At 37.0% G+C, this 12,659-nt stretch overlaps 1 protein-coding gene across 4 annotated transcripts in view; it reads left to right on the top strand.

The window, feature by feature from the left end:
- The window catches only part of LOC132092735 (AT-rich interactive domain-containing protein 1B-like), a 76,006-nt gene that overhangs the window by 18,510 nt on the left and 44,837 nt on the right, over positions 1–12,659 (top strand). For all 4 annotated transcript variants that reach the window (XM_059499099.1, XM_059499098.1, XM_059499101.1 and 1 more), the window contains exon 4: positions 7,646–7,744. In XM_059499099.1, the coding sequence (XP_059355082.1) occupies positions 7,646–7,744 (99 nt within the window). The remainder of the gene's footprint in view (positions 1–7,645; positions 7,745–12,659) is intronic.

The raw sequence follows: 12,659 nt of genomic DNA, 5'->3' as shown, positions 1-12,659 counted from the left end.
ATACTGTAAATATATGAAGGGAGGTATTGGCAAAATCTCACCTGTAGAAAATCACTATGAGAAATACAAGATTAAGAATTTGACTGTGTTATTTAGAATTTTAATTAAAACACATCGGACCTTTTAACCCAGTCAGTGGAGTTGTCAGACGGTCCCTTGGGTGCGGTAGCACGTCAATAATTTCTTCAGTTTACATTTTCAGAATATACCTAGATTGTTTTTAACTCATTTTTTTTATGTTAATATAAATTGGTTGCATATTGTTAAAACTAATCATGGTCTTGATATCTTTGTGTGACTGTCGACTTTATAGACCAGTGGTAATGGAAATCAATTATAAAGAAAATGCAGCGCATTGGATTCTTTTTGATCCCATTTGCTTGCCTGTATATAGTTTGCATAATCCTCAATAAAATCTATTCTGAGATCTGAGGTCTTATATCACAGTATTAATTGACTGAGAAGCGTTACTCGTCATTGGGGAATCCTGGAGTGTGACGTGAGGGGATCCCCAGTATTACAGCACAGCGACGCACAAGCCATGACACAAAGTTAGGCAAACAACCGAAAGCAATATGTGTCTTCCTTAGATGTAATGTTAGTTCTGTAATTCAGTGTTGGGTAAAACACCATTATAATCTCCTTTGAATGGATTGCCATTTTGAAATAAATTTAGTAGCAGAGCTACTGAAAGCGATTTTTTTGTGCTGCAAATCCATTTATCCTTTGCTGAAATTTCCGCGTCTTCATGGAGAGAACGCGTCATTGTTGCTTAGCCTCAGGAGCCCTTCTGCCCGAGCACTTTGGAAAAAAGGAGAAAGCGGCGCACATAGCCTTTTCCACGCGTTATTAGGCGCGATATGTGAATTGCCCCTTATTCATTAATTAATTATTTTTTAAATAAATTAAATTAGTTTATATATATAACATGCACTTTTTCTTGTTCCGTAACTTGCGTTCATATCCACATCTGTCTGTATATAGTTTGCATCATCAGTAAGATGTGAGTTTGTCTTTAAATCGCTGTCACTGTTAGTGCGCTGAGCCACGTGTTTTCTTTTCTTTAACAGATTTCTGAGGGAAACCGCGTGAAACCTTGAGCGTTCGTTCATATTTTACATCTGCTTAACTGTCTATATAGTTTGCATAATCATCAATAAAATGTATTCTGAGATCTGAGGTCTTATATCACAGTATTATTTGACTGAGAAGCATTACTCGTCATTGGGGAATCCTGGAATGTGACGTGAGGGGATCTCCAGTATTAGCCTACAGCACAGCGACTCACAAGCCATGACACAAAGTTAGGCAAACTAAACAACCGAAAGCAATATATGTCTTCCTTAGATGTAATGTTAGTTCTGTAATTCAGCGTTGGGTAAAACACCATAATAATCTCCTTCGAATGCTGCTTACTTGGTAACAGAAAAGAGGTTGAAATAAACATACGCACAATCAGCTTTTCCAAATGCCCCGATAATCAAAACTTCTACTTAGCGCTTGCTTAATTTCTGCAGATCAGTTTTTGTAACTGTATTACTTAATCCACCTGTTGCTTTGGCCTTATTTAACAGCCGCTTGCACCACCTGCTGGTGAGCGACTGACAGTAGATAGAGATCATGCCTCTGTGCTCTACTGCTATTCCTGCAGCTCCCGGATGTGAAAGGGCGAATTATCTGCCGAATTTTAACCACTGAATTTGTGGAAGCGAATTTGGAAAGTGAAATAAAATGGACCGAAATTTGCCTGTTGAATATTATACATCGTATTTTTTAACCGATTTAATATTTTGGAAGTGAATTCTGGAACGTGAATATGAATTATTGATTTTTTTATTATGAAAAAGTGTGTGAAATATTTTTAATTGAAATATTCACAGCTTAAACGAACAACTATACTACATTTCAGGACCTAACAATGCAAGCCCTGGAAATACAAGGCATTAAAATGCAAGAACTGTTAATTCAATGCATTATTTTTTCAGATAGTGCTATTCAGCATGCTTTTTTGTTTCAAAGACATAAGTCATTATTTTACTTCCATAAGTAATGTTAATTATTTGAGTACAAGTCTGCTCATGTCTTAAAATGATATATGATAAACAAATTATTTTACATAACAAATTATTTTACATAACAAAAACATTATATCTTGTATTTGTTTAGAGCATTTTTTTTATATTAATGTAAAAACTAAAACTAAAGAGAGAGAGAGAGAGATTTTTGCATAAAGAAAGTTGAATCTTTTAGGACAATTAATCTGGTTTGCATTTTGGCATTATTTTCATGGCAATTTATTTTCAGCCCCAAATTCTCTTTACTGTAATGTAAAAAAAAAAAAAAAAAAACTTCCACTTTTTTTTTCTTCTTTTTTTTAAATGAATACTAACATAAGGGCAGTACAACCCTTACTACTATATATAAATATATATGTAAATAAGTTTTTGTAATGTAAAATGAGGATGCAATTTTTCAGCATTGCGGCAAGAATGAGATTTTTAAAGTAGTAATAAAAAAATGAAGTGCATTTAAAATTTCCTCAAGTCTGCAAAATACAGCAATTAGCTCCGCCCCTTTTACTATCGCACATGGTTGAAGATCTAGAGAAACACAGCTTTTCTCTGGTCTTTTTTTCTGTTGCATACGGCTTGTTCTTAAAAGGCTGCTGCACACACTCAAATAGTTTGGAGAAAGCAGTAATAAGAAACAGGCCTTGAGCAGATGTCTCAGGGGTGTGTGTGTAATATCAGTGAGGACAGCACTGCCATGCGCCTCATATTGCTATCATACTCTCTGTTGATTCCCTGGACCTTAAAGGCATTATTTTCATTTTGTCTTATATGACACTGAGGCTGATTGAGAAAAACGGTTTCATTTTCTTCCTCTGTGCCGTTGCTTCAGGAGTGATAGTGGGGAGGAGAAACACTGCAGCAAGTGGGAGTTACAGTGGGTTCTAAATGTCTGAGAGAACACTGAGAAACTTTTAGAATTTTCATTTTAACGAAAAAAAAAAGTTACTTAACTTGAAGAAATAAATATTATTCTATGCTAATCAAATGAGAAGATTTGTGACACTGATCATGTGAACTGAGGATGTTCATGCTGATGTCATTGAAGCATAAAGGGAAAAGACATTCATATTTTGAATTTAACATTTTACTCAAATCGTTACACTGAAAACATAATTTGTAATGGGGAAATTTGTATTCAATTGGAAAAGCATGCAATACAGAAGCTTTTTCCCTAGTGGTCCCAGACTTTTGGACTCGCTATATTTTCAGGGCTTTTTCTTCAGGCAGAACTTTGAATTTGCAATTTGCATACTAATTTCACAAGCTGTTATCCACTGATGATGGGAAAGCACATTCTTTTTAAGCTGTGGTCACATTTACCGTTGCTCGTTGAAATTTTTAATGCAAAAGAAAGCAGAACTGGGCTTGACAAAATACGATGAATGGTAAACGAGAGTAGAGACCATATAATGAATTATAAACATCCAAAGCTATTCTGCCAGCTAGCAAATGAACCAACTCTATAACTGCTTTCCAAACAGATATTTTATTAATCATTTTATAATATCAAAGTGTAATTTAATTAAAAAAAACTGGCAAATTCTGGCAAATACAAATTCTCAATTTGGCAATTGAAATTCTCAAGTCTTCCATCACAAAACGGACCCAAACCAAGCTAAATTCATTTTATTTAAATTCGAAATTAATTTAAATTAATTTAATTTAAATTCACTTTTAGTTGCATACATTTAAAAACAGTGGGAGAGAACTGTCACAGTCGTCTTTGGTAATAGGGGGCAGTACTAGGATGCTTCCATCCTGGAGTTTATGCCAGGGATTTCTGCCAGTCCATTGATTTTATTGGGGTGTTGCAAGGGCATGCAGGAAAAACGCAAAGGTTTGCAGAAGTAGCGCTCCATCTTGTAGCCAGAAGTTGAGCAAACTTTTTGCTGCAGTGCACTTGTAGACATCTGGGGCCGGTTGCACCAGCTGTGCATACAACTTAGTTTTATTTTGACATAAAGGCACATTAAGTTGGAACTTACACACTACTAAGTTTTTTTGTGTCGCACCATTAAACTGTACATATCAACTAAATATTTACAGAAGTCTCTGACCGGGAGTAATGGTCGGAATGAAATATTGACAGAGTTGCATTAAAAAGCTCTAGTTTAACCTGATTAACTTCAATACTTCAGACATATGTGACAATGTTGATATTTAGACTTGTTGACAATTTAAGAGAATGAATATTGTATTTTATCATGTGAATAATGCTTTGTTGGCGGTCCTTCAACACAAACCTGATCTAAACACCAATTAGTACATGTGCTGGCTAACCATTTATGAATTCAGGTTTCCAGGCGAGATTTTGTTTTCGCATGTGAGGTTAAGACAAAATGAAAACCGTGTTCACAATTACTGGTAGACCAGTTTGGGATTTGAATTGATCACTGTTAGCTGGCTATGATATTACGGAGTAATTTTATTGTTCTCTTCCCACATGACCTTGGTGGCAATCAGCATAAAAAGAGTCATTTCTGGGAGAGAGAAAGCCATTATGTTTTAATGACAGTTGATGAAAATGACCTTTTTTTTTCTTTACAGTAACATACACTGATGAATCAGACACAATAAGACCAGGGAGCAGGGACGTTTCTTAACAAAGTAAATACTGTCAATTTTGGTTTCATGTTGTCTTTAAAAAGACGATATGTCCCTCATGCGACGGCTAAGCATCGAAACTGCACAGAGATGATGCAATTTCAGACAAGCCGTTACAATAGAGCATTAATCACACTGAAGGGAGGTTATTCATTTTATCTGTAGCTCAAAGAACGATCCGTTAATCATTGTGCTGAAACCGTGGAGCCACAAGGGACTCCAAAAACCATAAAGAGATGGATTTGATGTTTTATGAGTCTCCGATGCATTTGTCTTCTTAAAGCGACGTTTTCATCTAGACACACCATGTGTAAACACGTCTCGTTCAACACAGACCCTCGGTTTAGAGAAAACTTGAATTATATGAAAAAATAAACGCAATAAGGCAGTCGGAGCTACTCCATTGATGTTTTTTATGTTTTTATTCTGTAAGCCTATCAAACATCCGTAAACAGAAATAGAGAGAGAGAGAGAGAAACACAAAAGAGAAAACACTAATAAACATTATTTTTTACTCTTCATCTTCTCATTTTTAGTTAATTATGAATATTGTCATAACTGAAAGGATATTTTTAGGAAGAGCACACAAGAGTGATTATTTTCACATTATAACACAACCTTGAGTTAAAATTGTATTTTATTTATATGTTATTTTATTATATGCAAGTGCAGGAAATAAAGAAATAGAAATAAAGTCTGCATGAAATAAAATGTCACTCTATATTTTGTAAACGTGATATAGGTCTTTTTATGAGGGGCTTTACAAGCCAGAATTCATAATTTGGCACTCTCACACACTTACATTCTCCTTTCACATACGTACATAATTAAATAAATGAATAAATAAATATTATCATCGTGAAAAGGTTACATGTGTGTGAGAGTGCCAGAATGAATTATGGCTTGTACGGCCCCTTGTATCTTATTTTTAACAATTTATGCATACGTGTTTTATTTAGCAAAATAATTTATTTTTGTTTAATCAAACCTTTGTTGTTGTGATGGCACTATAAACGGCCTAGTGAAAGTGAATTTGGAGTATTTATGAGGAAAGGCATGTGTCACACAGGAGATATCACATAGTTTTCCTGTGACGCTGTGAATCTCGGAGGTCTCGCTGTCTGTTATCGCAGCGGAGCAGCTGTTACGGTTCTGAATCAGCACATGCCTGAGCGGTGATGTAATGGCCCGACAGCCGTCTGTGTGTGTGGCCTGGCCGTGACCCAGAGTCAACACACACACACACACACACATATGGCTCCGTCTGGCTCGGGAATGCCCTCCCTCCCTCCCTTTTTTTTTCCCCACTGTTGAATGAGCAGGGAGTGAATTGGGGGCAGGGCGACCTTAGTTGGCACACTTTCAACCCCTTTTTTCCTAGCCCACTTTCTTTTCTGAAGTGTGTTTGCTGGGGAAGTCAAGTATCCACTATTACAGAAAAGATTCTGTAATTAATTTTCTTTTGGCTTGATACCCACAATGTTATTGGGATATTGGGGCCAGACTGCTGTAGGCTTTAAAAGGGTCAAAAACTGCCTTTGTTTTTAAAAGAAGTCTTTTAATACACACACACACACACACACACACACACACACACAGTTGTAATGTAAGATGTAATGTATTCCTGTGATAGCAAAGCTCTTATTATCAATATTAACAACAGTTTTGTAGAAACATGATACACTACCATTCAAAAGTACAATAAAAAAAAAATACTTTTATTCAACAAGAATGCAATAAATTGATCTAAATTAACAGTGAAACACAGTAAAGTACTACAACTGTCGGTGGAAGAAAAGTACAAATAAACAGAGATGTCAGTGTAGCCTGAACTCCACAAATGAAATAAAAAAAACATCTAGAGGAAAGCCCTCAGAAAGACATTTATAATGTTACCAAAAAATGTCAGTTTAAAATAAATGCTGTTCATTGAACTTTATATTAATCAAGAAAATAAAATGTATAATCGTTTCCACAATGCAGCATATTAAGTAAATCGTTTTTAACATTGATAATTGTGGCGAGTGGGGCGGGGCCGAGGGACGTGGGAACAAGGAGTGAGGCCGGCAATGATTGGGCAAATCAGTGACACCTGCGACCCACTGCCAGTCTCGAGTCCCACGCAGGAGATGGAAGGATATAAAACTGGAGCGACGACAGTGAAGGACGAGAGAGGACCAGGCCTGGGCTTTTAGTTGTGTTTTGGTTTATATATATATTTTTTGACAATCAAAATGAAACTTTAATTACAAAACAAACACAAAACAGCGCACCAGCCCCTCACGGACGACTGATGCGCAAAAATATAAACCAAAACACAACTAAAAGCCCAGGCCTGGTCCTCTCTCGTCCTTCACTGTCGTCGCTCCAGTTTTATATCCTTCCATCTCCTGCGTGGGACTCGAGACTGGCAGTGGGTCGCAGGTGTCACTGATTTGCCCAATCATTGCCGGCCTCACTCCTTGTTCCCACGTCCCTCGGCCCCGCCCCACTCGCCACAATAATGTTTCTTGAGCACCAAGTCAGTTTACTAGAATGATTTCTTAAGGATCATGTGACACTGACAACTGGAGTAATGACTGCCTGAAGTTAAAACATTTCTTAAAATAGAAGTAGTTGTTTTAAATTGTAATAATATTTCACAATATTACTGTTTTTCCTATATTTTTTCAAATTTTCAGATTGCTTAATTTTATATCAGTGCACAGTCTGCGTTTCAGCCATGAGACATGCCTCAGCATTTCTGCGTGAACAGCTATTCTTCTTGCGTGAATCACAGTTTGTGGTTGAAACTAAATTATGGGCTGGTGTCATCATGCTGTCTGCAACTGTCTAAATACCTTATTCTGTGTGGATCAAGGACTGCTAATGTACAGTACCATGACACTACTATCCGGGCGGTGTGAGCCCTTCAGTGGCTGCATGAATTTATTCATTTTCTCATCAGTTTTTCTCTCTTTTCTCCATAGGAGACTCTGCAGGAGGGATATGTCAGCAGGGGCCAGTCTGGAAAATCAAACCACGATGACATGGGTCTTACTCAGCAGGACCGCCCGTCCAGCCTTCCGGTGAGACATTACAGTCCAAAATTGGTCTGAGATTTTAGAAACCGTATGGTAATCGATATGACAGTGTATTGGTCTTGGCGGAATAGATCTGCTAAGCTGCTGAATTACTGCTGCTGTTGGTTATTGAGGTTGTTGTCGATTATTGCTACTGCCACCACATACGCCGATACGGTGCTGTGATAATTTAAGCCATACTGCTGCTGCACAAGTAACATACCTAATAATAACCCATAGCAGATCAATACAGGTGGCACTGGGGAAGATGGAGGGTTTTACAGGAACTCTAATCAGCCATTTAAATGTAAAGCAGCAAGCTCATTGGCTGCGAATGCAATATGGTGATATATAACAGTGATACATAATGGATATATAATATAACAGTGATGTGGAGAGACACAGAGGAGACAAATTGTTGAATAAAGTCATTATTTTTGTTTTCATTGCATACAAAAAGTATTCTCTTCGCTTCATAACGTTTGATGTTAACAGATATATACATGTTGCACATTGCTTAAAACAGTAATAGCTGTCACAAAATATGTTAGAAAGTGGAAACTGGTCATTTTTGCGCTTTTTGGGACCATTTAGTTTATCCAGTTTAAAAAGTTACGTTCAAGGCATGTGATGTAAACCCGAGTCATTTGAGAGCTCATTGGCTGCGTGGTTGAGCTCCCATTATTCATGAGCAATGTAACATTATACATGACAAAGGACTCGTCTAATCCAATAACTGCGCCGTGATTTGTTTGAGCTATCCCAGTATTTATGTATTGGAAAACAGCAGTCGTGTCACTTGTTGTTGTGTTTAAGAAACATGTATCGTGTTTGTGCCTTTGTTTAGTGCAACAACACAAAAGTGTTGTTTTCGTTTCGGTGTCCTACAAAACACACGGAAAAAATGTTTGCAAGTAACATTTCATACCGTAAAGTTTTGTTTGGATTGGGGACTAGTGCAATACGGTTTTGCAGATCATCTTTTTCTGAAGAAAGATGCCGTGCCAGTTCCTGTCGTCTGCACAAACGAGGTATGCACATCGTTGTCAAAATTATTCCGATATTATCGCTAATATTCAATATATCGCCCAGCCCTAATCGTGATACGTATCGCATCGCCAGTTTCTTGGCAATACACAGCCCTAATGTCAAAAGGCTTCAGAACGTCAGTCGGTGACCCCTGCCTTACAGTGTGATGTTGTCTTTCTTCACTGATCCATCAAAATATTCTCAAGGATCAAATGATTTATAAGGGTTTCCAGATTGCTAAAGGAATTCCAGTTACCATCCATTTCCTAAAACTAGTCATTCAGCCCTGCTGCCCTCATAAAGCTCTTATGTTTCCAGTGAGCAGAGAGTCAGATGATGCTGCATGGGTATTTAAACAAGTGGAACTGCAGTCTCTGGTGCTGTCATGATGGGTTTCCCGCAGGGGTTTGACGACTGAGGTAATGTTGTTTAAAAGCCCCAGGCAGCTGCTGGTATCATGCCAGCAGACCTATTTTTAGATGTGTCTGACACAATGGCCCAGTGAACTCTCAGCCAAGGACAAAGAGAATAACAGCAGAATGAACGGCCAGTCTGCTCTGTGTGTGCGTTTGGATAATTATCTCAGTGTTTCTCACACAGTAAATTACTACACCAGATCAATGGAAGAAAAGGACAAAGAAACACAGATGTTCATGTAGCCTGAACTACACAAATGAAATAAAAAATAAAAAAATATAGTGGAAAAAGCTTTAGAAAACATGAGTTGGAAATTAGATGTGACCCAAGACCACAGAGAATATATTTTTCAGTCTAGGCTGTACTTGTATCCTTCACAACCTCAATTTACAAAAGAAGTCCACCTCTGCTTTGTTTGGAAAATGGCAAACTGTTAAACAAATGTTTGCTAAACAGTGTGATGGCAATAAGAAAAAAAATTACATGCACGTGTTTTGGAGAACATTTTAGAGCTCCATGTGTCAGATGCTGGAGGAAATTTGCCCTTTGGTCTTCTACACCTGGTCGTGCTCCTAATTGTGGAATCCCCATGAAATCTGACGTGTTTTTAAGCACATTTGGCAATTTGTCTCTTTATTTATGTAAGCATAAAGTAATCCACCTTGCTGGCACCAAAAACAGTGTGAGCGTTGCACGACATAATCCGTTGTCATGCTTCCTGACTGCAGAAGGTCTTTGAATTTTTTTTTAAGTAAACATTTTAAAAGGTATGATATTGTAAGTTGAAGTGGCCTTCAATGTGGCTACATTTGCCCTTGGAGATCTGGAGCTTTTAGCCTCTCTTATAAAGTACCCTTTGAAATGGGGAAACAGCCTTGAAAATGTGTGCCACATCCAGAAATGTAAAAACGTCTCACATGTCATTGTACGGTGTAGTTTGTGCAGCATGCATGTTAAAGCGCCCATCAAATTAAACAACACATTTTTAGTTTTTTTGTGATATTGTGTTTATAGTATCAATGAACAGTAAGATAATGCAGATGTGTTCCTGAATGAAACAGTATTTTTGAATGAATTTGTTGAGCGAATAATTCAGTGAAACAACAATAAAGGCAGTCACTTATTTTGTCCTTAAATCAGTTTGAACAAACTGGTTGAGTGAAAGATTCAATGACTCACTTGAATATCAATATTGCTTGCACTAACAACTAACTTGAGGCTGAAAGCCTGTCTAGAATACTGCAAACACAGACAGGTGGAGCAATACAGACAGTGAAAAGTCTGTTGTACTAAATATGAGAACTCATAAGAACAGCTCAAATCGAGAAACAGAACTAACTGTCAAACAATGCAGGATATCGTGCAGAATTTATACACAGTCTTCTGTCAGTCTTTACCCTTCCACTCATTGTGCAACGTCACACGAGTCGTGAATGGCTGTGAGAGTCCTGTCTTTGATGATATTAATTGTGATGGCACTATCGCATTGCGGCACTGCTGCTGGGGTAAACATGTCCAGAAACTCCTGAATCATTTGTACATGATGTAGCTGCGGTTTCCTCCTTTGTTTTCTATTTTCATGCATTTGTGGTTTATGAAGACCCTGCAAAAGATCCTCCTGATGGTGAACTTCATCCGCTTTGTTGATTTGTATGGCAGCGCAGACCCCTGCTGATGAGCTGACCTTGTTTGGGTGCTTCTGAGCCAGTAGAAGCTCTTGATGGTTCGACCTTTCAGATTTGTCTGTGAGCTGTCATTTTTCTTCTCAGTGGTGTTTTGTGTCTGGATTTATGGCAACTTCTCAGTCTTCTTCACACTTTCGGTCATCAAAGGTGTCTTGTTAACCATTTACTTCACATCCTGTCCTGCCAGATTGATTTAACATCCTTGACACTGTGTCTGATCAGTTCTGAGAGTGGAAGAAGAGATTATCCATAAATTGAAAGCATAGCACAGTTTTCTACATTCAAAGCATTTATTAATAGCAAGCATCTCACTTTGTCATTTTAAGAGTTAATGAAATATTAGTCAATTATGTTTTTCTTTCAAGCATTGAATTAATAATGAACAAAGAAAACAAAAAGACACAAATTAAGACTGCAGTGTTTGAAGTTGTTAAACAAACAGCTTCAGGAGTTCAAGTAAACTTGCAAAAATAGATGAGAAATATTGCAGAAGGAATTTATGATCAAATCTACTTAATTGATTTGCGTAATCTTTAGTGCATAATCAGGTTCAACCCAGAAATGAAAATTTTGTCTTCATTTACTTGCACTCATGACTTTCTTTTGTTTAATATGGAACATAAAAGAAGATATTTTGAGTTGAGAAATGTAGAGTTTTTTGTCCATACAAAGTCAATGATTATAAAACTGGTTGGTAACTTACATTTTTCAAAATATGTTTTGTATTCTGCAGAAGGCAGTTACCGTATTTTCCGGACTATAAGTCGCAGTTTTTTTCATAGTTTGGCTGATCCTGCGACTTATAATCAGGTGCGACTTATTTATCAAAATTAATTTGACATGAACGAAGAGAAATGAACCAAGAGAAAACATTACCTTCTCCAGCCACGAGAGGGCGCTCTATGCTGCTCAGTACTACACTGAAGACATATAGCGCCCTCTCGTGGCTGTAGACGGTAATGTTTTCTCTTGGTTCTAAATAAATGTGACTTCTAGTCCAGTGCGACTTATATATGTTTTTTTCCTCATCATGACGTATTTTTGGACTGATGCGACTTATACTCAGGTGCGACTTATAGTCCGAAAAATACGGTAATCAACAATTCATTGCTGGTCTGAAGTTTAAAATTAGAAGCAGTTTTATGCTATTGTTTCCTGCTTTTAGACACAGTATTTAAAGGATCATTATATTTTAATTTGAATAATTTAATACATTTATATTTTTTATAATATAATATATATTATATAATATAATATAATATAAGATGTTATTGCGGCATTATTATTCTGTGAAGTTGCTGGAATGTTACTTAAAAACAACCAGTTGCTTTTGATGTTCACTTCTTTGGATAAAACCATCTGCTAAATTAAAAAAAGGTCAAGCAATTATCCAAACAATGCATAAAATTTACGTAGAGGATTATAATGTAAAAGGAGCTCATTCAAATACTGAGGTGCTAAACCATTCAGGGCTTTATAAGTAATAAGCAATATTTTAAAATCTATGCGATGCTTGATAGGGAGCCAGTGCAGTGTTGACAGGACCGGGCTAATATGGTCATACTTCCGGGTTCTAGTAAGAACTCTTGCTGCTGCATTTTGGACTAGCTGTAGTTTGTTTACTAAGCGTGCAGAACAACCACCCAATAAAGCATTACAATAATCTAACCTTGAGGTCATAAATGCATGGATTAACATTTCTGGATTTGACATTGAGAGCATAGGCCGTAATTTAGATATATTTTTGAGATGGAAAAATGCAGTTTTACAAATGCTAGAAACGTGGCTTT

The sequence above is a fragment of the Carassius carassius genome, chromosome 18 (genome assembly GCF_963082965.1).
Source record: "Carassius carassius chromosome 18, fCarCar2.1, whole genome shotgun sequence".
Lineage (NCBI taxonomy): Eukaryota > Metazoa > Chordata > Actinopteri > Cypriniformes > Cyprinidae > Carassius > Carassius carassius.
The sequence above is the reverse complement of the archived record's forward strand: the minus strand, read 5'-3'. Positions and strand labels throughout refer to the sequence as shown.